Source organism: Balaenoptera ricei, chromosome 18 (genome assembly GCF_028023285.1).
Source record: "Balaenoptera ricei isolate mBalRic1 chromosome 18, mBalRic1.hap2, whole genome shotgun sequence".
Lineage (NCBI taxonomy): Eukaryota > Metazoa > Chordata > Mammalia > Artiodactyla > Balaenopteridae > Balaenoptera > Balaenoptera ricei.
The window spans coordinates 47,564,456-47,586,953 of record NC_082656.1 but is presented as its reverse complement, the minus strand read 5'-3'; the positions used below and the strand labels follow the sequence as shown (position 1 = coordinate 47,586,953).

General features: G+C 33.4%; 1 protein-coding gene across 2 annotated transcripts in view; it reads left to right on the top strand.

The window, feature by feature from the left end:
- Nucleotides 1-22,498, top strand: part of KLHL1 (kelch like family member 1) — a 418,372-nt gene that overhangs the window by 356,033 nt on the left and 39,841 nt on the right. For both annotated transcript variants that reach the window (XM_059902586.1, XM_059902585.1), the window contains one exon: nt 19,142-19,304. In XM_059902586.1, the coding sequence (XP_059758569.1) occupies nt 19,142-19,304 (163 nt within the window). The remainder of the gene's footprint in view (nt 1-19,141; nt 19,305-22,498) is intronic.

The window sequence follows — 22,498 nt, the reverse complement described above, 5'->3', positions numbered from 1 at the left end:
TATTATTATCACTATTTTTACAGATTAGAAAACAAGACCTCAAAGAGATGAAGCAATTGACTTACTTTTACAAAGATACTCAAAACTTTTTGCATCTAATTCCATGCTGTAACAGTGACTTTTTATTAATATTCTGCTCAGGTTATGGCTTGGAAAACACCTTCATGTCAATCAGCTACATTGGGCCCTCCATATCCACAGGTTCTGCATCAGCAGATTCAACCAACCAAGGATTGAAAAATATGTGAAAAGAATTCCAGAAAATTCCAAAAAGCAAAACTTGAATTTGTGTGAGCAGGCAACTATTTACATAGCATTTACATCATATTTACAACTATTTACATAGCATTTACATTGTATTAGGTATCAGAAGCAATCTAGAGATGATTTAAAGTATATGGGATGATGTGCGTAGGTTATATGCAAATACTATGCCATTTTATATAAGGAACTTGAGCATCCTCTGGTTTTGGTATGAGAAGGGGCAGTGTTGCAACCAATCCCTTGCAAATACAGAGGAGAACTGTTTTCCCAGGCAATGGGTAAATTCCTAAGACTTTTTAATGGAAAGATATGTGTCATGCCAGAATGAATAAAAGAGGGACCAACAAGATAAGACATTTTAGGAACTTGTGAGCAGTCATTTTCAACTTCTACAGTTGCTTATTTTATTTATATTTATTTTCATTTGTTTCCATTTAATTAAATACAGATGCATAGGTATAGCAGGACTGGGATTAGCAAATCAACATGCTTTTCTCTTCTGCCTCTTAAATTGGCATTTTCTAGTATCAGCTAAAAACTCTACAGGTCCATCACAAGAAAATGATGGATTCCTGGGAAACTTGTCTTAATGCAATTATTTTATATACTTTACACATTCATTTATAAATTTTGCAATGTTGAAAAGGATATAAATCAGAAAAATAGCTTAGCGAAATTTGCTGTTTTGAAGTGATATCTCCACATTTTGATTTACATGTTTCCCTATTGTGATCATTTCGTCAAAGAGTAAAAGAAACATGTTACAACATTATTGTTGTTAAATAGAATGCACTCAAAATTATTTTATAATATACAATCCCTCAATCTCAGCATTTAGGAAACCCTAAGATCTAAAGTTATGTACTCAAATCCCTTCACTGGTAGTCCCTCTTGGCAAAGAAAGTATATCTCGTTCTCATTTTAGATTTTATACCTGTTTTTGACTACAAGCAGCTAGCGTGAATCTGTGCTAACAAAGGTCAGTTGCTGCTAGTATATAAGTAAGCATGAAATGACAGACAAGGGCCTTTAGACGAAAAGTCTATAGTGGGATCTCTATCCTTGGTCCTTACATCTAGAAATTTGTAGAAAGTATATTAACCTGTCTGCATCTCCGTAAAAGATTTGAGATGTAAAGGTAAAGATAAGTGGTTCATTAAAGGTAAATTGAGGCAGTTAATTCTCATTGCTTAAGACAATTTTGAAGACCATGGATAAAAAATGTTGCCAGTATTATGATACCGAAGTGTAAGGAGTGCCTTTTTGCTTGTTTGCTTTCCCTTATCTTTGAAAGTTGCTAAAGGCATACAAAATTAGATAATAGCTTACACAGAGAGAGCAGGCTGGAATGACCAAACATGCAACACAGAGCAAGAGTCTGCAAAACGTAGAAGAGGACATAGAGGAGATTAATCTGCAGACAGTATGGATTAGCAGAGGAGTCTTGATGCAGAGAGGAACAGGTTGGTAAAGCCAGAATGCATAAACAGCAGCTGATAGCATTGTTCTGAACACCAGATTTTACAGTGGTGAGATAAGCCAATCACAGCTTCCCAAAGAACACTCTGAAGATTATGTAATTGTTTTACATTTGTTTATGCCATACACACTTGTAATACATAAACAACAAACTTAGGTTAGGATCCACTAGTAAGAAATAAAATAATTAGTTCTCATGTGTTGTTCTGTTGTACAAGAGAGATGTTAATTACCTTAGTCTCTCCCCTTCAATTAATTCCCCCTAATAACAAAGTTAACTTTCTGAAACACAAATTTGATTGTCTATTTACCTGACTTGAAAAAACAAACTCTTTAACATGACATTCACAGTTCATCAATATTTATCTTTTACCTAATGCTATCTTAAACTCTGCTACTTCCCTCCACTACTACACCTTGAGATTTATCACACTAAATGTCTTAACAAGCTGGAAACACACAAAGCTGTTTTACAGCCTACTTTGCACAAGATGTTGCCTCCACCCAGACTGACCCTTCCTCTGTTTCCTGACTAGAGAATTCTTATTCCTCTCATAATTTTTGGGTCTAATGTCATTTTCTATGTAAATTCTTCTCTTACCACCCTTTGCAAAGCTAGTTGTTCTCTCCTCTGCATTCCTGGTACATAGTGGTTTTATTATATCACCTAAAGCCGTGGTTCACACTTATTTAATTATCATACATAGTCCGTTAGCTTCTAGTATGAAACTGTGTCGTATTCATTTTTATTTAACTGCCTACAACTGCCTAAAATATTGCTAGCTCATAATAGAACTTGGTTAAGTGAATGGAAGACAGTATTATCGATTGCAGAAAATCATTAATAGACCCATTAAAAAAAAAAAAAAAAAGCTCCCTGTGAAGATAAAACATACACTAGTTCAATTTCTATATACACCTGAAGTTCAAGTATATATATTTTTCTTTCAGTCAGTAGAACCTAGAAGAAACTCAGGAAATCGAAGTTCAAACAAGAACTAATTAATAATTAACAAAATATAAACAGAGTCTTAACTAATGAAGTTTTTAATAATTACTAGGTTTTTATTCATATCACTTCAAGGCCAAAGTGTTACAAAAACATATACTGTGCTCAAATGTGGGGAAAATTAATCTCTAAGAGAGAGCAAGTAGAAAAAAATATTAGCCCTGAAGTCTGTTTCATGGCTGTAAATCACTTGATATGTTAGTCTTTTTTTTTTTTTTTTAACATGGTACAAGTAGTTGTTTTTCATTTTTATTTTTTTAACATCTTTATTGGAGTATAATTGCTTTACAATGTTGTGTTAGTTTTGACTTTATACTTGATAGAATATCTCCTTTAAACATTTAGGCACTTGTTTTAGTCAAGATAGCAGCACAATTTTCTTTTCATCTATTGTTCTGGTAGAAAGTTTTCTTAGAAAATGAAAAATAATTCTTTAGTTTTAAAAAAACTTTGTAAAAATGACCCGGGAAAAATCCTATGATTCAAGTGTAATTCAAAATATGTTGACTTGGAAAAATTTATATTCCTACTACTTCTTTGATTTTACAATGTGGAAATTACTCCTTCCCTCTGATAATTAAAAAGTCAGTTTGCTCTATCTGAAATATGAGGAAAAATAAACATTTCTCAGTTATAAGGATAGAATATTTTCCTTTACTCTTCACAGCTTAAATAGTTAATATTAATTCAACCCTATGCTATATCTTAAAAATTAAATATAATCAAGAATCAGTATAATTTTCTCAAAGAGGAAATTTTCTTAAAGCTTTATCTTTTAATTTTCTTTCACACTACTGCACAACCATTTCTACACCACTAGGGATTCCAAAACGTCATATACTGCATTTCAAACCACTGAAGATTAATTTGTTAGTCTAGGCTTTAGTTTACCTAATTAATCAATTATTTCCTTCTTTGTTTATTCCTCCATGGTTTATCCTCTCATGCCTCTAGTGAACAACCATTTATTGAGTGTCCATTAGATCCATATCACTGTTGTAGGTGCTTTGTAAGATCCAATAATTAATCAGAAAAAAAACTTACTTTCACAGAGAGTGCAGTTTCTTAGATACAAATCCTAAATTACTTTAATACTATCTAGAAAGAAATACAAGACTTATTAAAAAATTGTCAAATCATGGTTTCATTCTTTGCAACTTGGTAAGTAAGAGAAAATTTTATCTCTGGAGACTTGGATGGAGATTTGAATGATGGGTAAAATTTTTGATGTGCTACCTTAGGGGAAGACCTTTTACAGTATAAAGTACAATATAAGAAATGTAATGAAAGATAGGATACATGTCACATGGATGAAACACTAATTATTGCAGCTTACTGATTTGAATAATTTATGAATATGTTAGTGGTAGATTCAGTTTGTAAAATTTGGCCAGGCCCATAGGGAATCCTAGAGGTAAATCACCAGTTCAGGGAGCCCCATGTGCTGCAAGAATGGGTCAGCATCAGTACCCTCCCCATGTTCAGTCACTGTCTGAGAGTGGTCAGTAAGAAGTGTGAACTTGGCGCAAGTTCCATGGTGGATACAGACAGGCAATAGTCATTTATGAGTGGCATATTTTTATAGTTGATACAACAACTAATAAAAGTAAGTATTCACTCTTTTTCATACTTAGCCTGTATTTTGTTTCTGTTTTGCTCAAGTAATTCCCTTCACTTATGTTGTCTTGCATTGGTGTTTGTCAATATTCTAGTCAACCTTTACATCCTAGTTCACTTGCCTCATCTTCTGTGATATCTTCTCTGATCACCCAATTACAACCCATAATCTCTGCAGTACTTTTCTGTTTTACCTTAATTGTAATTTTTGCTTTAAAAGTCAGTAATAAGTAGCTACAGGAAAGCTGGCATTTAGAAAAGTAACACTTCAAAATCTATTACAATTGCAATGTTTTTACATGTATACAGTAGTCCCCCCTTATCCACAGGGGATATTCTCCAAGACCCCCACTGGAGCCTGAAACTCTGAGTAGTACCAAACCCTATACATACTATGTTTTTTCCTATACATAAATACCTATGATAAAGTTCAATTTCTAAATTAGGCACAATAAGAGATTAACAGCAATAACAAACAGTAAAATAGAACAATCAGAACAACATATTGTAATAAGTTATGAGAATATGGTCTGTCTCTTTCTCTCAAAATATCTAATTGTACTCACCCTTCTTCTTCTTGTGATGATGTGAGACGATGAAATGCCTCTGTGATGAGATGAAGCGAGGTGAATGATGTATGCGTTGTGACATAGTGTTAGGCTACTACTGACCTTCTGACCATACATCAGAAGGCGGATCATCTGCTTTGGGTGATCCTGGATCATCGAGTCATGAGGACGTTGATGGCTGGATGTCAGAAGCAGGCCGTGTTGATCACTGGGGACCCCAGGAAGGACAGAGTGGGACAGCATAAGATTTTATCATGCTACTCAAAATGACACACAATTTAAAACTTAGGAATGGTTTATTTCTGGAATTGTCCATTTAATATTTTTAGACCATGGTTGACTACAGGTAACTAAAAACACAGAAAGTGAAACTATAGATAAGGGTGGACTACTGTACAACATTTTTTAAAACAATGACTAAGCATTGCATGAAATCATTCTTGGGCTTTTCATAAGACAAAACATATATTCATTTAGCAAAATATTTAGAGAGGACAATTTTTGTGGAAGATTTTGTACCAGTAATTTAAATTGCCTAAACGAATCAAACAAAATGGAGACCTCAGAAATAGAGGCAATGTGTCACATTAGAGTATATTTAAATCTTTAACTGATTCCTTCATAAGACTTTTTCCATATTCCCTGAAATGACACTAGAGGCTGAAATTTGATTAGAAGACCGAGAGTCTTATTGTATTGTTAATAATCCTCATCATATTGAATACTTATGCAATGTTAAAGGTGCGCCAGATGTTTTTCTAAGTGCTTTGAGTATATTATTTCATTCATTCCTTGAAGCAGCCCTATGTGTTAGGTACCATAACTAGCTCAATTGTACAGTTCAGTAAACTGAAGCACAAGAGACTAAGTAACGTTTCCAAAGTCACGTAGCTCGCATGTATTTTTTAATAGACAGAATGTGTTGATAGAATGATTGAAGGAAGGGTATAAGGAAAGAGATTTATAAATACATCCTCTGTATTTGAAAGTATTTCCTGACTCTTTCCTTTTTTCTTATATCAACTTCTGCCACATCAGTATAAGACACCATCATCTCTCACACACTCTATTGGCATGGACTCATCCATTCTCATTTCTCCATACCACATCCAGTATGACGTCTAAAAAAAAATAGAATTGCATCACATCTCTGCTTTAAACATTTTGTTAGCTTCACATTGCTTTTAGGATTAAAAATATATATATTCTTGCTGGCACACAGAGCCCCATACTGTGTGATACTTTAGCTCTTCAGCCTTATTGTACTCCATACTGCCTGTCCCTTAATTTCCAGTTTTCTTGTCGCATTGACTTTCTTGCATCTCCTCAGACAAACTCTGCTTCTTCCTGATGCAAGGTCTTTACACTGCCAAGAATTCCTCACCCCCAATGAATCCTAATCTTCTCCTAGATCTATCTTAGCTCAGTCATCACTTGTTCACTTTAGACAAGAGCCATTCCTTTCATCATGTAGACAAGTACTAAGGTAGTGCCCGTTTGATGTACAACTCCCCCTTCCCCACCCACTGTACACTCTGTGAGGATATGTCTTACAGAAGGTATACCATAGTTATTGGAAAGCTGGGTAGATGATGAATGAATCCATAGAATGGAAGTTGTGTAATAATAAAAGTGATGTTAGCTGACTGCTAAAAGTCTACGGCAACTTCAGTTTCATACACTTACATATAACACACACATACACAGGACATGAATGAAAGATCTTGGAGACTTGCAAGGTTGGCATATTATTGGTGGGGGGCATTCTGTCATTGTTCTAGTACAATTGCCATGTTCTACTGTGGCAGTCATTCTCAACCTTGACTGCACATAAAAATCACTGAACGGAAATTTTTAAACATATCTGTGTTTAGCCCTCAGCTCAGAACAATTAAATGAGTCTCTCTAATTCAGACACTGGTATTTTTTCAAAATTTCCTGAATAATTTTAATGGGCAGCCAAGACTGACAATCACTATCTCAGTCAAGGAAAGAGTGAAATACACCAGTAGAAATTATGCTTTTTCTCTTTGTTTGCAGATCAAGAAAAAAAAAAAAATATTTTAAGCTTAAGTGATTTTGTAGGATTGCATGAAAAATATCCCTAGTAAATTATTCCATTTTGTTCTACCTGTGGTCAACATGTTAAAAACATATTTGTATTAATCCATTTATATTTTACATCATAATTATATATATAGAGAGAGATTTATATAGAAGGTATTGTATATATTGTATATTATATACATTTATAATATTGGGGAAATTTTCACAAGGTCTTTCTCCTCTCTCTCTCTCTCTCTAGAGAGAGAAAGATGTATTTGATATACATCTCTCTCTATATATATATGATTTTGTAGGATTGCAAAAATCTACGTATATATGTGTATATATATATATATAGAGAGAGAGAGAGAGAGAGAGATGTATTTAATATCTTTGGGAAATTTTTATGGAGTAATGTGTATAAAACATATATAATTTTACTTATCTATTTCCCCATTACCATTATGCAAGTTATTTTTGTTTAGTTTTTTGCACAGAACAACTGTAAAATATTCATTTTTATGAACTATTACTTGGTGATTCATTGCTTCTGAAGTAAAACTATTTGATAGCAGTGGAAATGCCATCCTAATCATTAGTTATAAATATATACTAGGTGCTACTATTTCTTTGATGATGACTTTAAAAAAATGGTTTAGAAAAGAAAATCAAAAATAAGTTATGTCCAGAAGGTCATATGCATATTGTGAAGCCATTGATGATTTCGATATATTTTGTGACTTCCATAGCGTAATAATTAGCAATATTATAGTAATTTATTCAACATAATGATTAAGTCAAAAAAATTTAAATGCATTAATATTCATTTAAAAGTAAATATTCTCTACCTAGGCAAAAGGAAATCTCATATTTCACAGGCTTGTGCTTTTTAAATTATGTAATTAATGGTAAATATGTAAACAGTAAAGCAATACTAAAAATTAGTTCCATGATTTCATTATTTTGCATAATTACAACATGCATTCTCTATAAATCAGAAGGACTGAGAGTTTAGATTTAGCAATATTTTGAATGGATAATATTAATGAGGATAGAGAAAAAGGATAATTTTCTCAGGAGAACAAATTATGATTCTGATTATATTAATACAGAAATAGTAAAACAAATATTTTGGGGTAAATTATGTAAGCAATAAATTTTGCTTTTAAGTAAAAATATTTGGGGGAATGACCTGTACAAATGACCATTCCCATGATTACTCTCTATATTCAAAGGCCTTAATGTCCATTGTATTTATTTGTGCTCTAAAACCCACATGGATAATGTTCAACTTTAACTGTGCTATCTTACTTGAAAATTAGGAATGGTTTTCTACTTTCATTGAACTATCTTGAAGAAAAATTACATAAAAATTCTAATATTTTACTGCAGAATTTTCAAAAGGAATAATATGTGCAAGAGCTAGAGTTTAACATATATAAATTATTATATGTATGGAAAAAGAACATTTTGGTAACAGTAAACATCAAAAAGATATTTTAATTTTTTTTTAAGAAGTAATCATGCAATTATTTAGCTTGAGACACAAAAAATAGCATTAAATATTTCCATTGCTTCTATTAGATTATTATTTTCTTAATGCAGGTTTAATATTGTTACTGAAAAATATTTTTGCATTGTTAATCTTGTTTTACTGCATTTGCAAAGATATTTTTTAGTAAACATAAAGAAGAAATTGAAAGTATCATTTTGCAATTATTCTGGCCTAATTATTCACTCTGCTTAATAAGATCCTTCTGCAAGGGAAAAATCACACAATTCTGGGTATACAGTACTTGCTCAACTGTTAAGTTATAAGTAGAGACGTTTGGGATATGAATTTAAGTTTTGAGGCTGATGATACATCTTACAACTACTCCGTCATCCTGCTTGCAGTTCTTAACGTCTCAGCTTTAATGACTTATACTAAGGGAGACCATAGTGCCCATCTTATTTATATTACAACTAAAATTATTAAGAACTTGTTATTTGCTGAGCACCGCAAATAATTGAGGTAGGTACTCCTGGGGAACGAGGGTACTGAGATACAAGAAACTTAAGGTATTTTTTTTTTCCAGTGTCACATAGCTGGTAGAAATAGACTGAGATTTGAGCCCAGGCAATTACACTCCAATGGCAGAGCTGCCAACACTCTTCTGCCTTTTTTCCTGCCCCTGGCCCTGATATTCTCACCCAAAATACCTTGATTACTTAAAGAATATTAATATATAAAATCATTCAATTATGTCTGTGTTCCTATTTTCTATATTCCACATGAGAATGTAAGCTCTATTTTATCTCCAGCAGCAGATATGGAAACGTTCTAATATTTTTTTAGAGAAAGTTAATAGATTAATTGCTTATCTAAATCTTTCTTGACTTATTGTAAGAAATATTTACTAGTTCTTGTACCTCAATTACTGTATTTTGTTTTCTCTCATAATCATAATGTTAAATTATAAAATATTTCAAATTTTTGTAAAAGCTAGATCATAAAACTTTCACTAAGTATTGTTAAATTTCCCTCCAAAGTGGTATTCCTAAATGACAATTTCATGATAAAAATATAAGTTCCCAATATTCTTAACAGTGCTTGATATTGAAACACTTTTACATTAAAAAAAATTAAAGTATGGTTGCCAAAAACTTACTCTCAAACATGTTTTATTTTTATATCCTGATTATTCTGATTACCACTTATATCAAACATATATGCTTACAGGACTTTTATATATCCTTTTCTATAAGTTTCCTTTTTATATCTTCCTAAGACTTGAATATGAGGATAATAATAGCAATTACAATAGCTTACAAAAGTTGAATGGCAATAATGTATCAGATTCTGTTCTAAGTGCTTTATATACATTAATGCATATAATCCCTACCACAACACAATAAAATCATTATTATAACTATTCTCACTTTAGAGATGAAAAAATTGCAATATAGAGAGATTAAGAAATTTACCTGTGTAAGTGGTAGAGCTTGAGGAAAATCTTAAACACACATGTATAAACCAAGGCCAAAATATTAATGACAGATTAATACATTTGATTATATTATTTTATTAAATTTGTGCACTAAAAATAAAGTTAGAAGTCTTAAACATACAAATTTAACTTCTGGCCTTGAAGGAGTATCTAGTGTCTGTGTAAGCTTTCTAGCCATGTACAACTGTGAAAGATGAATAAAATACATAAATCAAATTCTTGAAGACATCACAGATAAACTAAGGCAGCCAGGACCTGAGAAGCAAGATATCAAAATTAGAGACAATACTAATTTCTATCAGAAATGAAATGGACCTATAAAAGTTGCTTATTCATACAATGTAATAGTATATGCAATGGAAAATAATAAATGATTGCCTCACCTAACAACCTGAATCAATGTCATAGACATAACTTGAAAGGAGGAAGACACAATGTCTAAGTTTGAGCTGCTATAACAGAATGCCATAGACTGAGCAAAAACAACAGAAATTTATTTCTCACAGTCTGGAGGTTGGGAAATCCAAGATCAAGGTGCTGGCAGATTCTGTATCTGGTGAGAGCCTGCTCCTGGTTCACAGACAGCCATCTTCTAACTGTGTCCTCACATGGCAGAAGGAGTGAGGGAGCTCTCAGGGGTCTCTCTCAGAAGGGCACTAATTCCATTGATGAGGGCCTCTCCCTCATGACCTCATCACCCTTACCAAAGGGCCCACCTCTTAATACCTCACATTGGGGGTTAGGATTTCAACATGTGAATTTTGAGGGGACATGAACTTTCAGTCTTTGACACACAAAAAAGAATATATTAAATGTGTTAATTTGTAAATTTAAAAGAGGGGGGAAAAACTTACTATAGGAAGAAAGAAATCAGAAAAATTATTACCTTTTAAGGGAGGTTAGTGACTGGAAGTTGGTGTTCTGGTATGGAAACAATGTAGATGATGGATATGTGGTGTTGTTCGTGCGAAAAAATATCTTATAAATTTTGTATTTTGTATATGTTATACTTTATGAGTAAAAGATTTTTATGAAATCAAATAACCTCAAAAAATTTTAAAATAAGTCACAAATCAAATATATTTTAGAGTACATAACAGAATAAGTAGTTACCAGAATGGATTAAAACTTGTACAGTACTGGTCCAGAACCCACTTTCAAAGTCAACAGTAACTTTTGTCTCTCCAGATCCAATAGAAATTTGTAGTTGGCCAGAAATATGCAAGTAAGTAATTGACCCACCCACCTGGAATCACTCTTCACGCTTAGTTTCCAGATATCAGAAGTTTCTGGAAATCCCTCCAACCTATCTGGCCATTTCCTCTCTGTCTCCTTTGTTCTTTCTTCTTGTATTGATTTGGAATTGATATCGGAAACACTCTAAGTAAGGTCTTTTGTGAGTAATGTACTTATTCCATTTTAGTTAAATATTCATTGACTAATATATATAAGCTCAGTGAGGGTAGGGACTTTGTCTTGTTCACCTATGTGTTCTTGGCACTGTGTCTTTGGTGCTAAGAAAAATTCCTGACACATAATAGACATTCAATAAATAGCAGTTGAATGAATGAATTAAAAAGCATCATTTTACTTTCACATCAGTGTTGAGACATAATTCTCCATGGATCTTTCATATTTCTCACAGCTTTTGACCAAAGCAGTGACTGCCCCTCCCCCAAATTATTATAAGAAATACTAGCAAGATAAAGATAGTTCCTATCTCCAAAGAGAAAGGCAGGCATACTCAAAAGCATGAAGATAATGTCTCCTTCTGGAGTAATGGGCATGTAAGTTTATTGCCAATTATAAATTAATTTACTTTCAACTTACAACTTTCAACTTCAACTTTACTTACAACCTACTGCATGTACAGGTTCCACCTGATGCTTGTCAAAGCAAAAATTGTGTTAGACAAACTTAAACAGACAAGGAAGACTTTATTCAAGGTTATTGCAAGAAGGAAGAGAGGCCAGGATTGAGGCTAAATTCACCTCCACTAAAACAAAGGTGGGAGAGCTTTTGAGACCTGGAGTGAGTGGAGGAATCATAGGCAATCTATGTTTGTTAATTGACCTTATCTAAAGGTAAAGTAAACTTTCTACCTTCCAGACAAGAGGTAGACTTACAACTTGAAGCAAGGTGTCAGATGAAGTTAAGTTAAGCCCACAGAAACTGGGAGATAGGGATGCTATCTTTCTTGAAGATTATATTCCCAGGTCCTTGAGAAAAAAGATTCTGTGGCTGTAACACTGGCAAGAGGTTTCTTAGACTTACATCTCAAAGGGACAGAGAAATTATAATTTTCAATTACAAATTGTTCAAAGTAAATTCTCTAAGGAAAGTGAGGTCAGGACTCTAGAGGCAGGAGAATCCTGTCTAAAGTATGGTCAAGCTGAAGGAAATGTTAAAGCCCTCTTGGAATCACCCTGTGGGAATTGGGGCTTGGAGAACCAGTCAAAAAAATTGGTGATTCTCTGACTATTGTTGTTGCTGTGAGTAATAACTACCTTTCCTCTTTGACTCAGGAGTCTTGTGTCTTCTCTCAATATACATACATTTGTGGCAGTTTACCTTGTCAGCCATCAAATAGGATAAAATCACAGATGCTTCAGAGTTCTTAATAATCTGACATTAGATTTTGAACTTTGGGGAAAATTCACTAGAATTTTCCTACACTGAATGAGACTGAATGAGATCACTTCAGTCATTATTAACATAATATGTAAATATTTAGCAGTTGTTTAAGATATAAGAAAACCCATCTAATGAAGAACTGAATTGACTGGGAAAACAGTATATAAAAGTTGTATATATTGTCCCACTGATGACTCATAATTAATTTAATTGCTAGTGTTTAATGATTTCAGTTTATAAAATAAGAGGCATCATATTTTTCTAAGCTTTAGATAAGTTTATTATGAAGTGATGGGGAGCCAAACACAGAGAACCCTAACCTCAAATTCAAACTGATAATGTTACGTTGCTTAATGCAGCATTGCTTAAAGCAATAAAGTACTTTAAACAACAGTGTAGAAACAATCTTCAAAAGGAGAGGAACAAGATGCATCACCTCTGATTTTTAGATTTTGCTTCTTCACATGGTCATAAATAAGCAAATGTATTATCTTTCATAAAGCACTTAGGTCATAATATTTAGTTGGATTCCATTTTTTTCACTTGAATGAAAAAATTCAATTAATAGTGAAGAGTTTCTACCTCATTGCAATTGTTTCTCTTTTTTTTTTTTGAATTTTATTTTATTTATTCCTTTTAAACAGCAGGTTCTTATTAGTTATCTATTTTATACATATTAGTATATATATGTCAATCCCAATCTCCCATTTCATCCCAACACCAACACAATGTCCCCCTTCCTCCAAATGTATCCATACATTTGTTCTCTACATCTGCGTTTCTATTTCTGCCTTGCAAACCAGTTCATCTGTACCATTTTTCTAGATTTCACATATATGCTTTAAAATACAATATTTATTTTTCTCTTTCTGACTTACTTAACTCTGTATGACAGTCTCTAGGGCCACCCACGTCTCTACAAATGACACAATTTCATTCCTTTTTATGGCTGAGTAATATTCTATTCTATATATGTACCACATCTTCTTTACCCATTTGTATGTCGATGGGCATTTAGGATGTTTCATGCCTTGGCTATTGTAAATAGTGCTGAAATGAACATTGGGGTGCACGTGTCTTTTTGAATTATGGTTTTCTCTGGATATATGTCCAGTAGTGGGATTGCTGGGTCATATGATCATTCTATTTTTAGTATTTTAAGGAACCTGCACATTATTCTCCACAGTGGCTGTATCAATATACATTCCCACCAACAGTGCAAGAGGGTCCCCTTTTCCCCACACCCTCTACAGCATTTGTTGTTTGTAGATTTTCTGATGATGCCCATTCTAAATGGTGTGAGATAATACCTCATTGTAGGTTTGATTTGCATTTCTCTAATAATTAGTGATGTTGAGCAGATTTTCATGTGCCTCTTGGCCATCTGTATATCTTCCTTGGAACAATGTCTATTTAGGCCTTCTGCCCATTTTTTGATTGGGTTGTTTGTTTTTTAATATTGAGCTGCATGAGCTGTTTATATATTTTGGAGATTAACCCTTTTTCCATTGATTTGTTTGCAAATATTTTCTCCCCTTCTGAGGGTTGTATTTTCATTTTGTTTATAGTTTCTTTTGCTGTGCAAAAGCTTTTAAATTTTATTTCCATTACTCTAGGAGGTGGGTCAAAAAAGATCTTGCTGTGATTTTTGTCAAAGAGTGTTCTTCCTGTGTTTTCCTCTAAGAGATTTATAGTGTCCACTCTTACATTTAGGTCTTTAATCCATTTTGAGTTTACTTTTGTGTATGGTGTTAGGGAGTGTTCTAATTTCTTTCTTTTACATGCAGCTGTCCAGTTTCCCCAGCAGCACTTATTGAAGAGTCTGTCTTTTCTCCATTGGATATCCTTGCCTCCTTTGTCATAGACTAGTTGACCATAGGTGCGTGGGTTTATCTCTGGGCTTTCTATCCTGTTCCATTGATCTATATTTCTGTTTTTGTGCTAGTACCATATTGTCTTGATTACTGTAGCTTTGTAGTATAGTCTGAAGTCAGGGAGTCTGATTCCTCCAGATCCTAATTTTTTCCCTCAAGATTGTCCTGGCTATTTGGGGTCTTTTGTGTCTCCATACAAATTTTAAGATATTTTGTTCTAGTTCTGTAAAAAATGCCATTGGTAATTTGATAGGAATTGCATTGAATCCGTAGATTACTTTGGATAGTATAGTCATTTTCACAATATTGATTCTTCCAATCCAAGAACATGGTATATCTCTCCATCTGTTTGTGTCATCTTTGATTTCTTTCATCAGTGTCTTATAGTTTTCTGAGTACAGGTCTTTTACCTCCTTAGGTAGGTTTATTCCTAGGTATTTTATTCTTTGTGTTGCAAGAATGAATGGGACTGTTTCCTTAATTTGTTTCTGATCTTTAGTTGTTAGTGTATAGGAATGTGAGAGATGTCTGTGCATTAATTTTGTATCCTGCTACTTTACCAAATTCATTGATTAGCTCTAGTAGTTTTCTGGTGGCATCTTTAGGATTCTCTACGTATAGTATCATGTCATCTGCAAACAGTGACAGTTTTACTTCCTTTCCAATTTGTATTCCTTTTATTTTTTTGTCTTCTCTAATTGCCGTGGCTAGGACTTCCAAAACTATGTTGAATAAGAGTGGCGAGAGTGGGTATCCTTGTCCTTTTCCTCATCTTAGAGGAAATGCTTTTTGTTTTTCACCATTGAGAATGATGTTTGCTGTGGGTTTGTTTTATATGACCTTTATTCTGTTGAAGTAGTTTCCTTCTTTGTCCATCTCTGGAGAGTTTTTATCATAAATGGGTGTTCAATTTTGTCAAAAGCTTTTTCTGCACCTATTGAGATGATCATATGGTTTTTATTCTTCAATTTGTTAATATGGTGTACCACATTGATTGATTTGTGTATACTGAAGAATCCTTGCATCCCTGGGATAAATCGCATTTGATCATGGTGTATGATCCTTTTAATGTGCTGCTGGATTCTGTCTGCTATTATTTTGTTGAGGATTTTTGCATCTATATTCATCAGAGATATTGGTCTGTAATTTTCTTTTTGTAGTATCTTTGTCTGGTTTTTGTATCAGGGTGATGGTGGCCTCGTAGAATGAGTTTGGGAGTGTTCTTTCCTCTGCAATATTTTGGAAGAGTTTGAGAAACATGGTTGTTAGCTTTCCTCTAAATATTTGATAGAATTCACTTGTGAAGCCATCTGGTGCTGAACTTTGTTTGTTGGAAGATTTTTAATCACAGTTTCAATTTCATTACTTGTGATTGGTATGTTCATATTTTCTATTTCTTCCTGGTTCAGTCTTGGAAAGTTATACCTTTCTAATAATTTGTCCATTTCTTCCAGGTTGCCCATTTTATTGGCATAGAGTTGCTTGTAGTAGTCTCTTAGGATGCTTTGTATTTCTGTGGTGTCCGTTGTAACTTCTCCTTTTTCATTTCTAATTTTATTGATTTGAGTCCTCTCCCTCTTTTTCTTGATGAGTCCTGCTAAAGTTTTATCAATTTTTTTATCTTCTCAAAGAACCAGCTTTTAGTTTTATTGATCTTTGTTATTTTTTGTTAATTTCTATTTCGTTTATTTCTGCTCTGATCTTTATGATTTCTTTCTTTGTACTAACTTTGGGTTTTGTTTGTTCTTTCTCTAGTTCCTTTAGGTGTAATGTTAGATTGTTTATTTGAGATTATTCTTGTTTCTTGAGGTAGTATTATATTGTTGTAAACATCCCTCTTAAACTGCTTTTGCTGCATCCCATAGGTTTTGGGTAGTCATATTCTCATTGTCATTTATTTCTAGGTATTTTTTTTTTATTTTGTCTTTGATTTCTACAGTGATTTCTTGGTTATTTAGTAACATATTGTTTAGCCTCCATGTGTTTGTGGTTTTTTCCTTTTTTTCCCCTGTAATTTATTTCTAATCTCATAACATTGTGGTTGCAAAAGATGCTTGATATGATTTCAATTTTCTTAAATTTACCGAGGCTTGATTTATGACCCAAGATGTGATCTATCCTGGACAAGGTTCCGTGTGCACTTGAGAAGAAAGTGTAATCTGCTGTTTTCAGTTGGAATGTTCTATAAATATCAATTAAATATATTTGGTCTATTGTGTCATTTAAAGCTTGTGTTTCCTTGTTAATTTTCTGACAGGATGATCTGTCCATTGGTGAAAGGAAGGTTTTAAAGTCCCGCACTATTATTGTGTTACTGTCAATTTCCTCTTTAATAGCTGTTAGCATTTGCCTTATACATTGAGGTGCTCCTATGTTGGATGCATATATATTTATAATTGTTATACCTTCTTCTTCAATTGCTCCATTGATCATTATGTAGTGTCCTTCCTTGTCTCTGGTAACATTCTTTATTTTAAAGTCTATTTTATCTGATATGAATATTGCTATTCCAGCTTTCTTTTGATTTCCAATTGCATGGAATATCTTTTTCCATCCCCTCACTTTCAGTCTGTATGTGTCCCTAGGTCTGAAGTCGGTCTCTTTTAGACAGCATATATATGGGTCTTGTTTTTGTATCCATTCAACAAGCCTGTTTCTTTTGGTTAGAGCATTTAATTCATTCACTTCATTCACATTTAAGGTAATTATTGATATGCATGTTCCCATTACCATTTTCTTAATTGTTTTGGGTTTGTTTTTGTAGGTCCTATTCTTCTCTTGTGTTTCTCACTTGGAGAAGTTCCTTCATCATTTTTTGTAGAGCTGGTCAGGTGGTGCTGAATTCTCTTAGTTTTTGCTGTCTTAAAGCTTTTGATTTCTCCATTGAATCTGAATGAGATCCTTGCCACGTAGAGTAATCTTGGTTGTAGGTTCTTCCCTTTCATCACTTTAAATATTTCATGCCACTCCCTTCTGGCTTGTAGAGTTTCTTCTAAGAATTCAGCTGTTAACTTTATGAGAGTTCCCTTGTATGTTATTTGTCATTTTTCCCTTGCTGCTTTTAAGAATTTTTCTTTGTCTTTAATTTTTGTCAATTTGATTACTATGTGTCTTGGCGTGTTTCTCCTTGGGTTTATCCAGCCTGGACTTTCGTGGCTATTTCCTTTCCTATGTTAGGGAAGTTTTCAACTATAATCTCTTCAAATATTTCCTTTGACCCTTTCTCTTTCTCTTCTCCTCTGGGACCCCTATAATGCAAATGTTGGTGCATTTAATGTTGTCCCAGAGGTCTCTTAGGCTGTCTTCATTGGTTTTCATTCTTTTTTCTTTATTCTCTTCCACAGCAGTGAATTCCACCATTCTGTCTTCCAGATCACTTATCCGTTCTTCTGCCTCAGTTATTCTGCTATTGATTCCTTCTAGTGTATTTTTCATTTCAGTTATTGTATTGTTTGTCTCCGTTTGTTTGTTCTTTAATTCTTCTAGGTCTTTGTTAAACATTTCTTGCATCTTCTCGATCTTTGCCTCCATTCTTTTTCTGAGGTCCTGGGTCATCTTCACTATCATTATTCTGAATTATTTTTCTGAAACATTGCCTATCTCCACTTCATTTATTTGTTTTTCTGGGGTTTTATCTTGTTCCTTCATCTGATACATAGTCCTCTGCCTTTTCATTTTGTCTTTCTGTGAATGTGGTTTTTGTTCCACAGGCTGCAGGTTTGTAGTTCTTCTTGCTTCTGCTGTCTGCCCTCTGGTGGAAGAGGCTATCTAAGAGGCTTGTGCAAGCTTCCTGATAGGAGGGACTGGTGGTGGGTAGAGTTGGGTGTTGCTCTGGTAGGCAGAGTTCAGTAAAACTTTAATACACTTGTCTGCCAATGGGTGGGGCTGAGTTTCCTCCATGTTGGTTGTTTGGCCTGGGGCAACCCAGCACTGGTGCCTACAGGCTTTTTGGCGGAGTTAATGGTGGACTCCAGTAGAGCTCACACCAAGGAATACTTCCCAGAACTTCTGCTGCCAGTGTCATTGTCCCCACGGTGAGCCACAGCCACCCCCTGACTCTGCAGGAGACCCTCTAACACTAGGAGGTAGGTCTGTTTCAGTCTCCTATGGGGTCACTGCCCCTTCCTCCTGGGTCCTGATGTGCACAATACTTTGTGTGTGCCCTCCAAGAGTGGAGTCTCTGTTTCCCCTAGCACTGTCGAAGCCCTGCAGTCAAATCCTGCTAGCTTTCAAAATCTGATTCTCTGTGAATTACTCCTCCTGTTGTCAGATTCCCAAGTTGGGAAGCCTGACGTGTGCCTCAGAACCTTCACTCCAGTGGGTGGACTTCTGTGGTATAATTGTTCTCCAGTTTGTGAGTCACCAACCCAGGAATTATGGGATTTGATTTTATTGTGATTGCACCCCTCCTTCCATTTCATTGTGGCTTTTCCTTTGTCTTTGGATGTAGGGTATCTTTTTTGGTGAGTTCCAGTGACTTCCTGTCAATGATTGTTCAGCAGTTAGCTGTGATTCCAGTGCTCTCACAAGAGGGAGTTGCAATTGTTTCTTAACTGCTAGAACCTATTCTGAATGGCATCATAATTTTTACTACTAATTTGATTTTAGAAACTCACTGTGGAATAAATCCATTCGGTTTTCATTTCTCCCATGTTTCAGGTGTGACGGTACTAGAAGGACCTATCTATGCCGTTGGAGGCCATGATGGCTGGAGCTATCTGAACACAGTGGAGAGGTGGGATCCTCAGAGTCAGCAGTGGACATTTGTAGCTAGTATGTCAATTCCCCGAAGCACAGTTGGTGTGGCAGCATTGAATGGCAAGTGAGTAGACTTTCCTTTTTTATTTGAAAAAAAAGTTTTTGAGTGAATATTGTTTTAAAAATAGCATTTAGTAAACTGCTTTGATAAAATATTTAAATATTTTGTTTTTGATTTTTTTTTTTAAGTTTAGTCTTCATGGATCATTGACATATCAAGACTACATATTTTTCTGATTGTCCCTTCTTATAAAATAAAAACCAAAACTTCTTTACAATAACTGTTTTTTTTTAAAGTATCACATATATTTCATGAGAATTATGTGAACTAACGATCTGCATATTTATATCCTTTCTGGTAAAATAGTCTGAGGAGCCTTCAAAAGACTATTAAAAATTTGGTACTTAGTATATTTTTTTGCATGATTGTATGTCTCTTCACTTTTCTCCTTTCCATTCCTATCACCCTAAATGGGGAATTTTCAAACACAACACTGTTGATATTTTGAGTCAGATAATTGTTTGTTTGGTGCAGGGCTCTGTCCTGTGCATTGTACAGTGTGTAGCAGCAGACTGGCTTTTATCTACTAGATACCAACTGCAACACCCTGCCCAATGTGGTAACCAAAAAAGTCCCTCTGAGGTGGCAAAATACACTCCCTCTCACTGCCATGAGAAACTCTGCCCTAAAAAAGCTAATAACACCTCTGGTTTGAAAAACAGCAAAAGCTTCCAATCTGTTTACTTGTCTTTCCACTAAAGTCCATTTGCTAAAGCTGCCACAGCTGCTTAACAAATGCAAGTAATATTTCAGTCCTCTTCAAGAACTTCTCTTTACAATTAGAACACAATGCCTATCTTTACCTAAAGGGACCTACTGGATCTTGTTTCTGCCTATTCTACATTTTTTCTCTGTACATCAGCCAAATTGCCCTTTTATCTTTGCTTCAAATATAGCAGCTCTAACCAAACTTAGTCCCTTTGAATGTGCTCTTTTCTTTGAGATGCTGTTCCTACCCATCATCACGTGTCTGGGTTTTTCTCATTTTTCAGATTTCATCTCAAAATTTGTCCACAAAGAAAGTTATTTACTATTCATCCTATTAAAATAAACCGCCCTGCACACTATCCCAAACTGCTTACTGTTCTTAAAATTACATACATTACTGTTTTCTCTTTTTACTAGATATACATGTTTAATGAATGTTGGACTTCAATTTTCATTTAGGTTTATTTGATGCCTAAAATTGTATTCTTAGTGTCATGTATACTTCCTGAGAATCCATTTAGGATTTTGCCTGGAAATAAATATTTACATATTAATTAGAGAAAATGTTAGATCTATACATTTGAAATCTTTTCGTCTGAAAATGTGATCTTAATTTTATCTCTTAAAATTAGTCTCTATGTATTTCAGTGGTTTTAATTTAGGTATAGGTTTAGTATTTTCTTTCTGAGTTTTATTCACACTTATTTGTATTTTTGAACATTTTAGATACTATATTTTAGTTTATATATTTGTATGTGTTAATAATTATACATTTATAGTACACTGGAGAAGAAAGTTTAAATATCTATGTTTATAATAACCATCTTACTAAATGCATGTATCAGTTAGTTTTTTGATTTATAATAATAGATTTTCTAGGAAGATAAACATGGTAAACTAATAATGAAACTTTGTCACTTCCTTCTTAATATTTATGTTTATTTCCTTTTTATTGTATTGCTTTTATTTTTAGAATAGTGATATAAATAGTAGTGATATTGGGTGACCTCGTTTATGTCTTTTAATTGGAAAGACTTTAATGCTTTATAGTCTGTGTGATATTAGTTGCTATTTGAGATACTTATACCATGTGGTGTCAAGGGCAAGATCTTGTCATTGCCTGTAGTTTCACTAATGGAGATTTTATTTTAAAAAATCAACCTTGGTATAATGTTTTATTAAATTCTTTCTAAAAATTTATAAACTTATATTTTCCTTATTTGATCTATTAATATGGTGATTTACAAAAATATTATAATTGTAAATCATTATTACATACTTAAAATAAAACCAACTTATCCATGTTGCATTATTCATTTAGTATTTTGTTGCATTCTATAGTCTATGATTTTTCATCTATGTTTGGTCTATATATCTTTTGAAAAACCATTTCATAATATTTTCCATTATGATATGAAGCTTTTCTTAGCATAATAACATCATAACATGAATTGAGAAGCTTTCTACAATTTATCTGCTATAAGCATCTCCAAACATGGGAAGTATATATTCTTGAACATGACAAATGATAGAAAAAATTATATGTATATTATCATATATATTCCCTTTAAAAGTTATATTTTACTGAGATTCTAAAATTTAGCAGAAGGCAGTTGTACCTTACTTCTAATCCTATGACTATTAATAATAATCCATCTTGTATTGTTATATCTTCTTTTGTACTGTTATTAACCTCCTAATTTGTTATTTTTAGGTGTTAGCATTATTACTAATTTTGTCTTATCTTAGGTTTTGTCAGTATAATTATTTGGTTTTGTTTTTGTCTTTAATCAAATGTGTGCATAGAGTGAAGTTATACTTGTTTCCTCTCTTGTTTTCTTATTCATTAATTTGCACTTGGCTCAGTTTTATTTAATATGTCTTGAAATTCAGAATTTAACGATAGTATTAATAATTGTATTTGCAGTTTATTCTTCTTTAATATATCAAAATTATCATTTTAATTGTTTCCATTTCTTGCCTATTAAGAATAGTTTGGCTGTGAACATCCTCACTTATATATGTCCTTTGTGAGCATGCATACAAATTTTAGCAGAGTGTAGACCTGGAACTGCGATTGCTAGGCTATACGGTATTCTTGTGTTCAGCCTTAAGGGATAATTCCCAGAAGATTTTGAAAGTGTTTTCCTAATTTATGTACATATTCACACTGTACTAGAGTTCTAGATACTGATTTGGTAACGCCAGTTTTTATCTTTTATGGTTTTTATCTATTCTGGTAGATAATGCTATCACATTCAGTTAATGACTGAGATTGTGCACCTTTTATATACTTATTAACAATTTTATATCTTCTGGCTGAAGTATATATTAAAGTCTTTTTCTTGTTTCCATTTGGGTTTCTGTCTTTTTCATTTTGCCTTGTAGAGTTCTTCATATGTTCTAGAAATTATTTCTAGGTAAATATATCTCACTTTATTAGTAGTAGTATATTACTATTACTACTACTATTATTTTCCAGGAAGGAT